The sequence below is a fragment of the Phalacrocorax carbo genome, chromosome 18 (assembly GCF_963921805.1).
Source record: "Phalacrocorax carbo chromosome 18, bPhaCar2.1, whole genome shotgun sequence".
NCBI classification, from domain to species: domain Eukaryota; kingdom Metazoa; phylum Chordata; class Aves; order Suliformes; family Phalacrocoracidae; genus Phalacrocorax; species Phalacrocorax carbo.
In genome coordinates this window covers 12,153,656-12,165,730 of record NC_087530.1, presented here as the reverse complement: position 1 = coordinate 12,165,730, position 12,075 = coordinate 12,153,656, and the positions used below count along the sequence as shown (strand labels likewise).

Here is a 12,075-nt window from a genome sequence, read left to right as displayed (position 1 = left end):
CCCCAGGCAGAGCTACCTGGAGCTTGACCCCCTGGCACAGACCCACAACCTTGTTAAAGCAGGGCTCCAGGTACTACAAGCCATATTATATGAGCCAGGAGATACCCACTGGAGGCATCTCCTGCTTTTCTGACCAGAGGTGGACAGGGAAGGGAAAAGCAAGTGAGGGGTCATTACCCGGGGGTCGTTGATGCCTGTAATTCTCTCCTCAGGCCGATCTAACACCAGGAAGGCTGCCAGGTTGGCAGTGTATGAAGCCACAATGATCATAGCAAAGCCAGCCCACACCATGCCAAGAATACGGGCAGAGAAACTCCGGGGAGCACCTGGAAGGAGAGAGGCAAGATCAGACTGGAATGACAAGGGCTTGACTTGGTCACCAAAGCCACATCCATCCCACATGAGACTGATGAGAGCTGCAGATGTGCCCCATCTGTCTGCTCTGCCAACAGCCGTGCAAATTGCTGCTGCATTGCCCACACCAAGAAAAACCCATGCCTCCTTCCAGGGCCTGATGTGTCTCACCCTGAGCAGATGGGTAAGCCTGGGCAGGAGAAGGAGCCCAAGAAGGACCCATTCCCCATCACTGATGGTGAGAGGTGGCAGGATGGTTTGCACAGGGATTGCCACACCCCCAGTATCACCAAATCGCCCACCAGCCCACTCCAGGGAAGGCTCAGGGAATGAGGGCTGTACCCATTCACTGACTGGTCACCTGAAGGCATCAGCCCTGCCACAGAAAGGAGGCAGTGAAAGAGGGCATGAGCTTCTCCCCCAGCCTGATGTGCCCCGGCTTGGGGCCAGGGCTGCAGGGCACAGCGGTGCTGCTGTGTGCTGAAACACACCTTCTCCGATGCCGGAGTTCAGCAGGACTCCCCAGGAGAACCACATGGCCGAGGAGAGGGTCAGGGCATCTTCCTCCTCCTCCTCACTGTTCACTTTGAACCGGCCAAACGGGCTGGAAAACAAGACAGAGAGGTCTTCTTATATCCCTTATCCTGGTTTCCAGGCCTCTCTGATGTGCCCAAAGTGTCCTGATGCAGCCCCACATCACTCAGCCCTACAGATTGTGCCTATGCCCCAAACAGCTTTTCACCCTTGATGCCCCACTGCCTTGCATGCCCCCTCTGCTGATCTGCAACCCTATTCAGCTCACACGGGTACTGGTCCTATCACACTTCTCTCTGGGCCAGGAAGATCATCTGATCCTGGCCATTTCCAGCCTCTCCCACCGCAACATGGATGGCTTACTGCAGATTAACTGCAGAAGCCTCTGGGCACAGGGCTAGCGGTGGAGACAGGTTCCCTACCCTTCAGAGGAGCTGCCTTAGGGTCAAGGAAGGGGACTATCTCAGATCCCAGGAGATGACAGTCCCCTCAGTCAGGCATCAGCATGGCATCTGGTCTGACGGGCGTGTTCCCACATATCCAGGTGCTGAGTACCCCACATATCCAGGTGCTGAGTACCCCACATATCCATATCTCTCAGCTTAGCAGCAGCCAGAGGGGTCAGGAGTCTCAGCCCAGGGCTGGTGGGGCAGAGGAAGCAGGTTTAGTTCCTGTGAGAGCCTCCTGAAGGGCTGCAGGGCCATGCCTGAGCAAGACACTGTGGGGACCCAGGGGATGGTTCCCAGGAGCACCTCCCTGTCCCCTGCAGCCCTTGGGTGACCCAAAGTGCACTCACCTGAATCGATCTAAGAGGTACAACATCACTGCCACCACGTGCACAGAGAGCCCCACCAGCAGCCAAAGCGTGCTCTGGAAAGGCTGCATGAATGAGTCCAAGGTGCTGCGGGGGATTTCCTAGCACACAGGAGAGAGGTGAACAGTGCTGGCACCCATCATGCCTGCACCTTGCCCGCCTGGCTGGGCTCACCAGGGCCCCTGCCCTGCTCCGAGCTCCTCCTGCTCTGCTACTCAGGAAGGCTCAGAGTGACTGAGACAAGACCCAGCATTAAAACCAGCTATGTGGAGACTGGCATCCCACAGCAAAGGCTGGGATTTGCGGTCACTGCCCTGGGGTGGGCAGGGGGCAGCAGCTGGGGAAGCTGGGCATGGCGCTGGCATGGCACATGTCTGCAAGTGTGGGAGCAAGGAGCACTTCCCCTGTTCTACAAAACAGCCCAGCCCAGCCCAGCCCATACCTTCTTCACAAGGATGGTGAGGCCCTGGTACTTGAAGGGCTTGGAGAACTCAATGTACTGTGCCCGCTCATTGTTGATGGTGAGGGGAGCCACAATCATGTCCGCTTGACCGCTCAGCAGCTCCCCCATCATCCCGTTCCACTCCTTCTTGTTGCTGTTGTTAACCTGCCAGAGAGCCAGCGCAGGATCAGCCCACTGCCCTGACACCTGTCCCCCACTGGCCAGGACCCCCACACACAGGAGGTGCCCTGCGCTACCCTCCCGCCCCACCCCTGCTCTGGAGATGGGCCTGGGGGTGTTTCAACACAAAATACAGGCAAAAAGATATCACAGGCACAAACTCACCCGCTCTTGGGTACCAAATTTACCATCAGCCACCAGGTGAACCTCGTAGGTGAAGTTCATCACCCCGGCCAGCCGTATGAGCAGGTCGATGCAGAACCCATAGCAGCACAGTGCCACAGTGGGACGGCCTGCAGGTGGGAGAAAATGGGGGGGGGGGGACACAAGTAGAGGCAGCCCTTTGCCAGAGACCCTATGCAGGAGCCATGGCTGTCCCCAGCGAGAGCAGCCACCAGCATGGCTGTGGTTTCATATGATATGATATTATGTTATTCAGGCAGGGCCACCCAGCTTGACCACCCTCTCCCACTGCCTCCATCGCCTATGGGTGCTGGCAAGATGGGGGCAAAAGGCTCTCTTTCATTTGCTATGTGGGCTGAGAGTCGGTGCCACTGTAGAGGATGGAGGGGGCTTGATGCATGCAGGCTGTGCTCGGGGAGTGCTGACACAAACCCATTGAGTTGAACACAGCCCAGGACACAACTCAGGGCTGACGAGGGGAGCTGTGCACAGGAAATTGTGATGGCCAAGGGGGATGCACTTCAGGTGGGTTTGGGCCAGTCTGGCATTGCTAAGCAGCTCACACCCCACCAGGTGCACACTCCTAATCCTGAAACAGGCTTTCTGTAATAAAATGGTTTGAAACTGGTGGTGTTAGTACTAGTGGAGCTAAGGTGTCTTGGGGTTCTTGCTTATGCTTGAGATCAAGGCAGAGAGCTAGAGCATGTCAGGAGACAGAAACATGGGATACAATCCCCCAAAACAGCCCTGGAGCTCACCCAGAAGAGAGACAGTGGGAAAGTCATCTGTTGGTGTCAAAAATCTGAACCCCAGTGCCCAGTTACGGCACAGCACTACTGTGGGGCTCAACTGACAGGGGGGTGTTTGGGGGCTGAGTGTGCTGTCACCTTTCTGTTCCTCATCCTCTGGGCCTCCTGTACAACTGAACACCCTCCCTGGGGACCCCTTCTTGGGACAGGAGCCTTCATCAGCTGGGCGGGCTGGGGGACCTGCTGCGCTCACCACCAGAACAAGTTACCTGGGATGGTCTCGTTGGGTCCAGTGCAAAAGACCTTTTTAACAGGATCTCCATTGATGGTGAATTCCTCCCTGCATGTCCCATCTGCTTGCGTGGGCTTCACATACACAAAGGGTTCTTGGTGGATTGTCACTATCTGCAGGACGAAGCACAAACACCTGCTTGTCCATTCCCTTCCAGAGCTATCTCCCCCTGGGTGGGGAGCTGGACTGCCCTCTCCATGCAAACATGGCCAAAATGCCATGGTGCCATCCTCAGCTGCCATTTCAGCACATGAGAGCACTCAGCCCAGCTGCAGGACCTGGCTTTGACATGGGGAATATTTGCTTTCCCTGCACCCAAGATGAGGAACAGCCACATCAGCATCCTCCTTCATGTGGCACTTTCACCTTGGCCTCAAAGCCTTTCACACCCCTCTCCCTAAGAGCAGGCTGATGAAAGCCACTGCATAGCCAGGATTAGTGCCCTGAATAGTCCTTCAGACACTGTGACACTGCCCCAAGCTAATGCAGATATTTCAGTCCTGCCCTGGACCTTTTCAGTAAAGCAGCATCCAAATGCATCTGCACTATCTCTGCAGGAAAGGACTCATTGCTGGTGGGAATGTGCGATTTCCCTTGTCTGGACAGGAGGAAAAATGAATGGTCATGCTGGTAAGACTAACCTGCCCAGGATCCAGTCACTAAATTGGCTGCTGGCCTACAGTTAAGGGAAAGGCATGAGAAGCAAAGCAAGAGTGGAAGGACTTTCTCTCAGTGTCACCTCCAGCTTCTGGCCATCAGCTCTTCAGGGATTTCCTGAGCCCAATATTGCAGCCACCAGCCCACCCACCCTCCACTATGTTGTTTAATCTCTTTTGGACCTGTTTCCTTCTGGCCTCTGCACCATCTAGCAGCAACAGGCTCCAGAACTGAACTATGCCTTGGCCAAAGGAGCCCATCCCTGATTTTCCTGCAAACCTGTGCCAGGTGCCTTCTGACTCCCAAGCCATGAGGAACGGTGAACACCTTATCCTTTCATCCCTTCTCTGCTGTTCTCTCATATCCCCTTCCCAGCTGTCTCTTTCCAAACCAAAGGATGCCTGCCACCCTATCTAGTTTGTCTCCAGCTGGAGGTTGCACTCTATCTCTGAACACCCTCTGGTACCTTCTCTAAGTTGTTCTGCTATATCCTCTCCCAGATGGCAGGTGTCCTGGGTTTGCAAATGCTCCTGACAGCTGCAGAGGAAGCAGCGGAAGTGGGAGGCAGAAAAAAAGCCACAGCCCTGCATGCAGAGAGCTGAGGAAACCTGCCACCATTTGCTGTTACCTTCAACTTGGTCGACATCTGATAGCCTTGAGGTTTCTCCGTTTCTCCCCCTGGCCAGATAATCTTCCGGTCATTGGTCAAGACCTGTGATCAGTCCCAGAGGAAGGAGGTAGACATGAGGCCATAGGTAGACACCCTAGTGCACAGATCCCTCCTACCCAACCTGTCCAGGCCTGTACGTACGTGGCTGCCGTTGTAAATCCCAACTTGGACCAGTTTCCGATTCTGCAGGTTCATGATGCTGTAGTTGGCAAACTTCCTGTCCCCGTCCTCATTGAATTCCACCCGTCCAGTGACGCCTTCTGAGTACTTGGAGGACATCAACACCCTGTGGAGAGAAACACAGTGGGGCCAACCTAGGAAACCTGCTGTGGCCATTGGGACAACTAAGAAGGCATCAGAAAGGCAAATGCTTTCTCACAGTTGCCTGCCATATGCCTACTACCCTCCAGAAGTCCAGTCAAGGCTACCTATGGTCTGTTCATAGCCCTGTGGTCATCCCCTGCTTGCAGATGGAATCAGTCTCCTGAATGATGCGCTACCATATCTGTTGTCATTGCCCCTTGTTTTCCACCAGATCAGTCCCATTCCCTTAAGGAATGATCGGTTCCGCAGCACCAAGGACACCTTCCTCTGGGGGTCCCTTGGGAGCTGTGTCCGTGCCACTGCTCCTGGTGCTTCTGTCTGGCACCTGCCCATCACAGCCTGGGTAGTGCCCCAGGCATGCACATGCAACACCAAGGGGAGAACCAGTTCCAAACCCTGGAAAGGTGCTAGTGAAGACACAGAATTGCCCAAGCCACTTGCAGTGCACCATAGAGAACAGCTTTGACTAGTTCATGCCAAAGATTGTGTCGCTGCAGAGGATGCCAGAAATTTTTCTAAAATAATCATCTCCAGGCTTTCCATGTCCCATGCTTGACAGAAAGGGCACCCCACAGACACCACGACCCTGTCTGCAGAGAGCAACCCCTGGTGCAAGATCCCATTGCCAAAAGCAACACCCTGGTGCCAGGTTGCACAATGCAGAGAGCAGCCCTCCCGCATGGGGAGCCATGCTGCAAAGGAAATTGCTGCTTTACCAAGAGCCAGCCTGCAGAAGAGGCTCTTGTGGCTCTAGCATCTGCAGTGATGCAGCACAAAACCCCATGCAGCACAAAGACTGTGTTCTGGGAAGCACATGCCACGTCTACCGATCACACTGCCCACGGCAGCAAGATCCAACATGTGCATGCTCTGATCTGCTGAGACCCAACAAACCAGAACCAAAGCGCCAGTATTTGCTACAGAAGAGAGGAAGCCTGTCCCATGCATGGAGATCTCTTGCCCCCAAGTCCTGCTTGCAGCGTGCTGACCCATGCTGCAGCCCTGAAACATTCAGCAAGAAATGTGTCTGCAGCACTGAGCTCCGATTTGACAGAAATATCCCCCTACCCTGATTTGGCAGAAACCCCCCTTTCTCCCCTCTTCTGCCCACGGAATTAAGATCCAGACCAGAGGAAATCATCCCTCCATGGCCCCCAGATCTATTTCTCCTGGAGTTGTTCCCTGCCCACACTGATCCCAGCTGACAAAGCATTGCCCAGGAGAGCATGGGTTGGCAGGGGCTGAATCGGTGCCAGGCACCAAGATGATGCCTAAACAGCCTGGACAAACTGGGCCAGTGCCTGAGCCTGTCTCCTGGCTAGTTCTACAGGACACATGTAGCCCTCCCGTCTGAATCACGCAGGAGAGTCCAAGCAGTCCTGTGCCACATGCCTCAGAGCTTTAGTGACAGACTCTGAACAAAGCTGCCACGCTGCCCTTTTCCACATGCTCCCACCTTTTCCAGCTCTCGCTGAGCAGGTCCTCTGCTCCCTCCAGCAGGACCCTTCCCCAAATACCTCTTGAAAAGGGGTCCTGTCTTCCAGATGTTGGTGTTGCCCACGCAGCCTCGGGGCGGGTCTGTGATATTCTCCTTCTCAAACAAGTCGTGCACAGCCTGGGCCACCACCGCGACAGCGTCGCTGATGTGGGCTGACTCGTTCTTCCCATTGATGAGCTGCAAACCAATCACTCCTGCCGCGAGCAGAGGGGAGAAGGCAGGTCAGCAGGGCACGCCGGTTGCTCTGGCGTTAGTCCCACACGCAGGGCTCAGGGGCCGGCAAGCACATGGCTACGGGGCCGGGGACACCTCAGATGCAGCTGGGGAGTTCTCTGAGCTTCAGGCAGGGGCAGGCAGGGCAAGCAAGTGTCTGGATGGGGACTGGGGACAGCTACACAGACTGCTGACACCCAGTGCTCTGACCCCGTCTTCTTGCCCAAGCTGTTCTCCCTGGTGACAGCGAGCTGGATTTGGGGCATGGCAGCGAGGCCAAGGCTGCTGCCACCCCATGCGAGCAAGGAGTGGAGAGCAACGTGTGGGACCCTCCGCTCACTCGGGACCACCAAGGCATCGCGCTCCCCCAGCCCAAGGGGTCCCTGGGAAGGCAGGTGCCGCTCGTCCCAGCTCTCAGCAGGCTCCTCCAGGCCTGGCCGACAGCGGGACGCGCACCTCCGGCGGGTGCCTACCATCAGGGGCGTAACGCAGGGCATTGCCTGATATCTCCCGTTCCCCCACCAGCCACACGTAGCCGGAGCCCGTCATATTGAGCATGGCTGCTGATCTGTACACCGTGGCCGCATCGTCCTCACTGCAACGAGAAGAAGGGAATGGCAATGTGGCCTCAGGTGCCGCATGGCCCCTTTTCTCCTGTATCGGACCCCAAGGGAGTGGCAAAGCCAGGTAAAACACAACACCAGGCAGCCCTCTTCTGATAACTGGTTCTCCTGGGCAATGGCTAAACTCCTTGATGCAATGGGAACCTTCCTCTCGGCTTCATCTAATCCCACAGCACCCAGCACTGCTGAGCATCTGCAAACCTGGCCCATTCCTTATTGCTCACCATCTATAGGCATGGGGGCAGAAAGACTCCCCTCCTTCACGAGTGGATCAGGATATATCATCAGTAACTATTGCCGCTTCTGCAGCTGCTAACACTTTCCTCGACAGGCAGGCATCCCATCTGTGCTCATGATTACAAGCTCCCTGGCCAGCAGCATGCACAACACAGCATCCACCACCTGCCTGGGACACGGGCCTTTATGTGGGTTTTCTCCCACACTCCCTGAAAGGACGACGTGCCCCAGATTTGCACCGACTCCAGTGCTGGGCAGCGTGGCAAAGGGGAGAGTGAGGAAATCAGAGCAGGGAGGGGAAGGGGCTGCTCTGCCTTACCTGGCAGAAAGAATGATGACACGAGCCTCCAGCTCCTTAGCCTCCAGCAGCAGCGATGTGACATTTTTGGTTCCGGGGTCAAACTGAAGCACTTTCTCAGCCTGTGATTAGTGTGAGCAAAGCTGGTTAGTGCAGGAGCCCCAGGACTGCTTGTGAGAGCCATGCTATCTAGGAAAGGGTCAAGAGAATTCATTAAACTGCACAAAAGTCTGCTAAATAAGGTTGGTTATAGCTACTTTTTTCTTTTTTTTTCTTTTCTTTTCTTTCTTTTCTTTCTTTCCTTCCTTCCTTTCTCTTTTAAGGTTTTGGCTTTTTGGGTTTTTTTTTTTTTGCACTGTGCATGCAAACTGAAGTCAATCAAGACCCAAAAAGAGGCGTGCATTGTACAGGAAAGAGAAAAAGGCTTTGAAATGCAATTGAAAACTCAAACGAGTGTTGTTTTTCAAAAACATGGGAAATGAAAAAAAAAACATATTGCACAGGGTTAACCTTTGGGAGTAAAAGTGAGCAACTTACACCAAGGAACCGTTTCCTTTGGGGAGGAAAGGGGGTTGGTTCAACTTTTCAAAAAAAAAAAAAAACTTGCAAGTTAATTACTGGTTCACATGCATGTTTCAAAAAGAAATCCTTCCAGGGTCAGCTGGCTAGGTTTCCATTCTCAAGTCCAAACCAAACTATCTCAACATAAAAACGTGCTACCAAGAAACATAGTCATGGATCTTTTTATTTTTCTTTCTTTTCTTTTCTTTTTTTTTCTCTTTCTCTTTTTTTTCTTTTTTATTTTTCTGTTGGCTGTGGCTATTTTTCATTTGCTAGTTAGGTTGGTGGGCGGCGTGCATTTCCATGCATATATACCTTGGGTCCTCGCTTGTTGTCATAGGAAAGTTGGTCGAGGTTTTCATAGTTCCTTTTTTTACTCTGATGAATAATGTGCACAGAGAAAATATGTAGACACAGAAGAATATTATAAACAGTTGAAAATGACGTGTAGTAAAGCAATCCAACATCCACCTCCTCCTCCACTGTTTGCTAAAGGGTCTCTATAACGCTGGAGCTCGCAAAAACCACTATCAGGAGAGAGTGCCTCAGCTCTCACGGGAGCGTCAGGGCGCAAAGCCGTATCGGTTAGAGCAAGCCTGAGTGTCACAGCTGTTGCGATGCAGTTGCATTTCCCTTGTGGGACTGGGGAATTCTTCAGCAAGAAATTTTTATCTTAAACTCAGAAACAATCTATGCGTCTCTAAGGGCCTAAGTGGTGGGATTTCCATGGAATTACTGTGGAAGTAAAGGACAAAATGTTGTGTACGGAAAGTGCTGGATAAATGCAAACTGTTACAGTTAATAGTATTAGCATTACTACCATCGCTATTATCATTACAATCCTGTTCACCCTAAGCAAGTTCAGAGCAAATGAGGTGTCTCAGCTGAACTTCTCACCTCCTGCAAGGAGGGAGCAGCTTTTTGGAGCTCTGCTGCTGTCCAAGAGAGAAAGAAAAAGCTCTCTGCATCTCATGTTGGCTCAAAGCGTGGCAATATGAAGCAATGGTGATCATGGGATGACATTGTAGCTTTTACCTGGTGCTTGGGGAGGGCCGAGGGTACCTCGTGGCTCTGCGGCACATGGGTAGCCCTGGGCGGTGCAGCTGCCGGTGACCACGGTGCCCATAACCTGGTCCTACGCATGGCTAGAGGGGTTAACTGCTTGGTGGTCTCCGTGCTGCCGGCTGGAGTGTCACACCTGGACCAGGGGCAGGTGGCTCAGCATGCACCGACCCTGCAGGTAACGGACCGGAGCAGAGCGCCCGCTCCCCGCCACGTCTCCTGCCTAAGCCACTTCTGCTGCTCAGCCCCAAAGGAGCCAGGGGCATGAAACCTACTTCTGGAGGTTTCCTCTTCCCCAGGCAGCACGCTGAGGGCTGATGGCCTCAGCTTTCAGAAGCCTTGACCCTGCAGCAGCATGCACAGGTGGATCTTCCTGGGAGCAGCCTCTGTGGCCATGCCAATAACATCAACCTGATAGTGCCTGCAGGATAGTGCTTGGCAGGCTTTGGTGGGACACAGTCTGATCTCTTCCTCTCGGCGCCGTCCCACCCCAGCTGGGCATCCCTGATCTTGTGTATGGGGCACGGGACATGGCTCTATTCTAATCTCCATTTCGCAGCATTTTATGGTGATGGCAACTGATCCCCGCCAGGAACCCGACCCTCTGCACCCCAGTAATGCAAGGGTTCATGTTCCAGGTTGTTTCTTAGGTGGCCAGGTTTTATCTCTGCGTCTTGCTTTCCAAATTGAACAGCTTGTCTTTTCCTGAGCACTCAGACCAGTCTTTGGCAGGACATTTTGCCAGGTCTCCTTTCTGTGCAGCTGTGTGATCTTTCCTTTCTTCTCCTTGGGCTCAGCCTGGCAGGTTTTTCATTGCTCAAATAAGTTGGGTCCTTGTAAGGAAAAGTATCTGAGGAGGCAAAATCTGCTCGGAGCCCAGGTCTGCCATCTGATGACGTCCATGGCAGGGATTTCTGCAATGGCTTCTTAGGGTCTGCTCAGATCACAGGTGAGACCTGGAGTAACAACTGCCTCCAGGGAGAGCAGAGCCGCAGCAGCAGGACAGCATGAATATTTTCCAATGTAGAGACATTGGCCACTTTTCCTCAGGCACTATCAATTTAGCTGGAAACTCGGTCATCCATCTGGTAGCCTCCAGCCACGAATCACCTCATGGCCCAGGATGTGCTGGTGCCTCGACCCAAGCTAGTCAGCAAAGTGAAGCAGAGTCTTGGGTGCAGCAAACCTGGATCTGATGGCACTTGATAACCTCTGTCTCCCCCTGTTCCCATCTCTATTGCCAGAACTAGACCAGTAATGTCTCATGTCTTTCCACTTCTCTGTGTGGTCCTGCAGCACTTCCCTGCTCCTCAGCCCACGCAGAGACCAACAGATTCAAAATTCACTTTCCACCATGTTCTCCAGCATTCACTCAAGCATTTACCACTTTCATGAACACCACTGTCCCAGAGTAAGGGATTTTATACACCCGGGACCTGGCAACCCTGACTTGGACAAACTCAGATTTTCACAGTGTCTGGCATTTCCCCCTGACCCCGAGCAGCGCTGGCACAACGGTGGGCCTGCCCGGATGAATGAGCAGAGTTGTACTGGGATGAAGGAGTAGCTCCAGGCTGAGAATTACTGCAGGCACACCTAAGACAAGGCTACCACGTGGGGTGCACCAGGGCTGGCCAGCCTGGCCTGAGTGCTGGGCTCCGAATACCTGCTTGAAGTGCAAATCCACAGAGTGGTGCCTGAGTGACACCCAGCACTGGCACAGACTCCATGGGACAAGCCATGTTCAGGTCCAAGAGGAGGGCAGGTGAGCATCTGACCCAGCCCCAGGTCCTTGGGAGCTGTGATCCAAGCCTTGAAGAGGTCAAGAGCACGTCTCCTGCCTGCTCCCTCCCCATGACCCAGGCTGGCCTTGAGAAGGCTGGGGAGAGGTCCAGGGTAAAACTTCTCAGCATGAAGAAAGAGAGTCAGCACACAACTGATTAGAAGAGCAATTAGCAGAAGAAATTGAGGAAGAGGGGGTAGCCCTGATGGGGGTTAGCTACCTTCCAGACCAGCCAGTTTGACCAGAGCAAGCTCCCCAAGGAAAAAGAAACAAGATGCTGTGGCACATCCCAAAGGGAAGACAAGGTGACCTACCATCGCAGAGCACATGCCCCAGTCTGGAGGATGGCCAGGGCATTTGCAGTAGCCCAGTGGCTGCCAGGAGGCACTGAGATGTGTCACAGATGCAGTGCAAATGTGGGACAGATCTGAGGACAGACCCTTTCTCCCTCATCTTTCAAGCCTCAGATTTCAAAGAAGAAATACACCCTGTGCCGGGGAGCATTGCACGGAGTGAGCAGGGAGTGGCGTCATGAGAGGGAGCAGCAAAAGGGGATGCACAGGATCTGCAGGAAAACAGAAGGCGCAAATCAAAAGATTGC

At 53.7% G+C, this 12,075-nt stretch overlaps 1 protein-coding gene across 13 annotated transcripts in view; it reads right to left on the bottom strand.

The window, feature by feature from the left end:
- Positions 1-12,075, bottom strand: part of GRIN1 (glutamate ionotropic receptor NMDA type subunit 1) — a 41,132-nt gene that overhangs the window by 15,054 nt on the left and 14,003 nt on the right. For 9 of the 13 annotated variants that reach the window (XR_010375646.1, XM_064468762.1, XM_064468763.1 and 6 more), the window contains exons 4-15: positions 8,945-9,007; positions 8,090-8,190; positions 7,384-7,505; positions 6,717-6,891; positions 5,017-5,161; positions 4,834-4,917; positions 3,526-3,661; positions 2,490-2,617; positions 2,145-2,309; positions 1,685-1,803; positions 846-958; positions 178-326 (exon numbers count right to left, since the gene is read on the bottom strand). Coding sequence is in view for 12 of the 13 variants with exons in the window: in XM_064468762.1 (XP_064324832.1) it covers positions 178-326; positions 846-958; positions 1,685-1,803; positions 2,145-2,309; positions 2,490-2,617; positions 3,526-3,661; positions 4,834-4,917; positions 5,017-5,161; positions 6,717-6,891; positions 7,384-7,505; positions 8,090-8,190; positions 8,945-9,007 (1,500 nt within the window). In the remaining variant the exon portion in view is untranslated. The remainder of the gene's footprint in view (positions 1-177; positions 327-845; positions 959-1,684; positions 1,804-2,144; positions 2,310-2,489; positions 2,618-3,525; positions 3,662-4,833; positions 4,918-5,016; positions 5,162-6,716; positions 6,892-7,383; positions 7,506-8,089; positions 8,191-8,944; positions 9,008-12,075) is intronic. The other 4 variants (XM_064468767.1, XM_064468771.1, XM_064468761.1 and 1 more) reach the window with 1 other exon arrangement.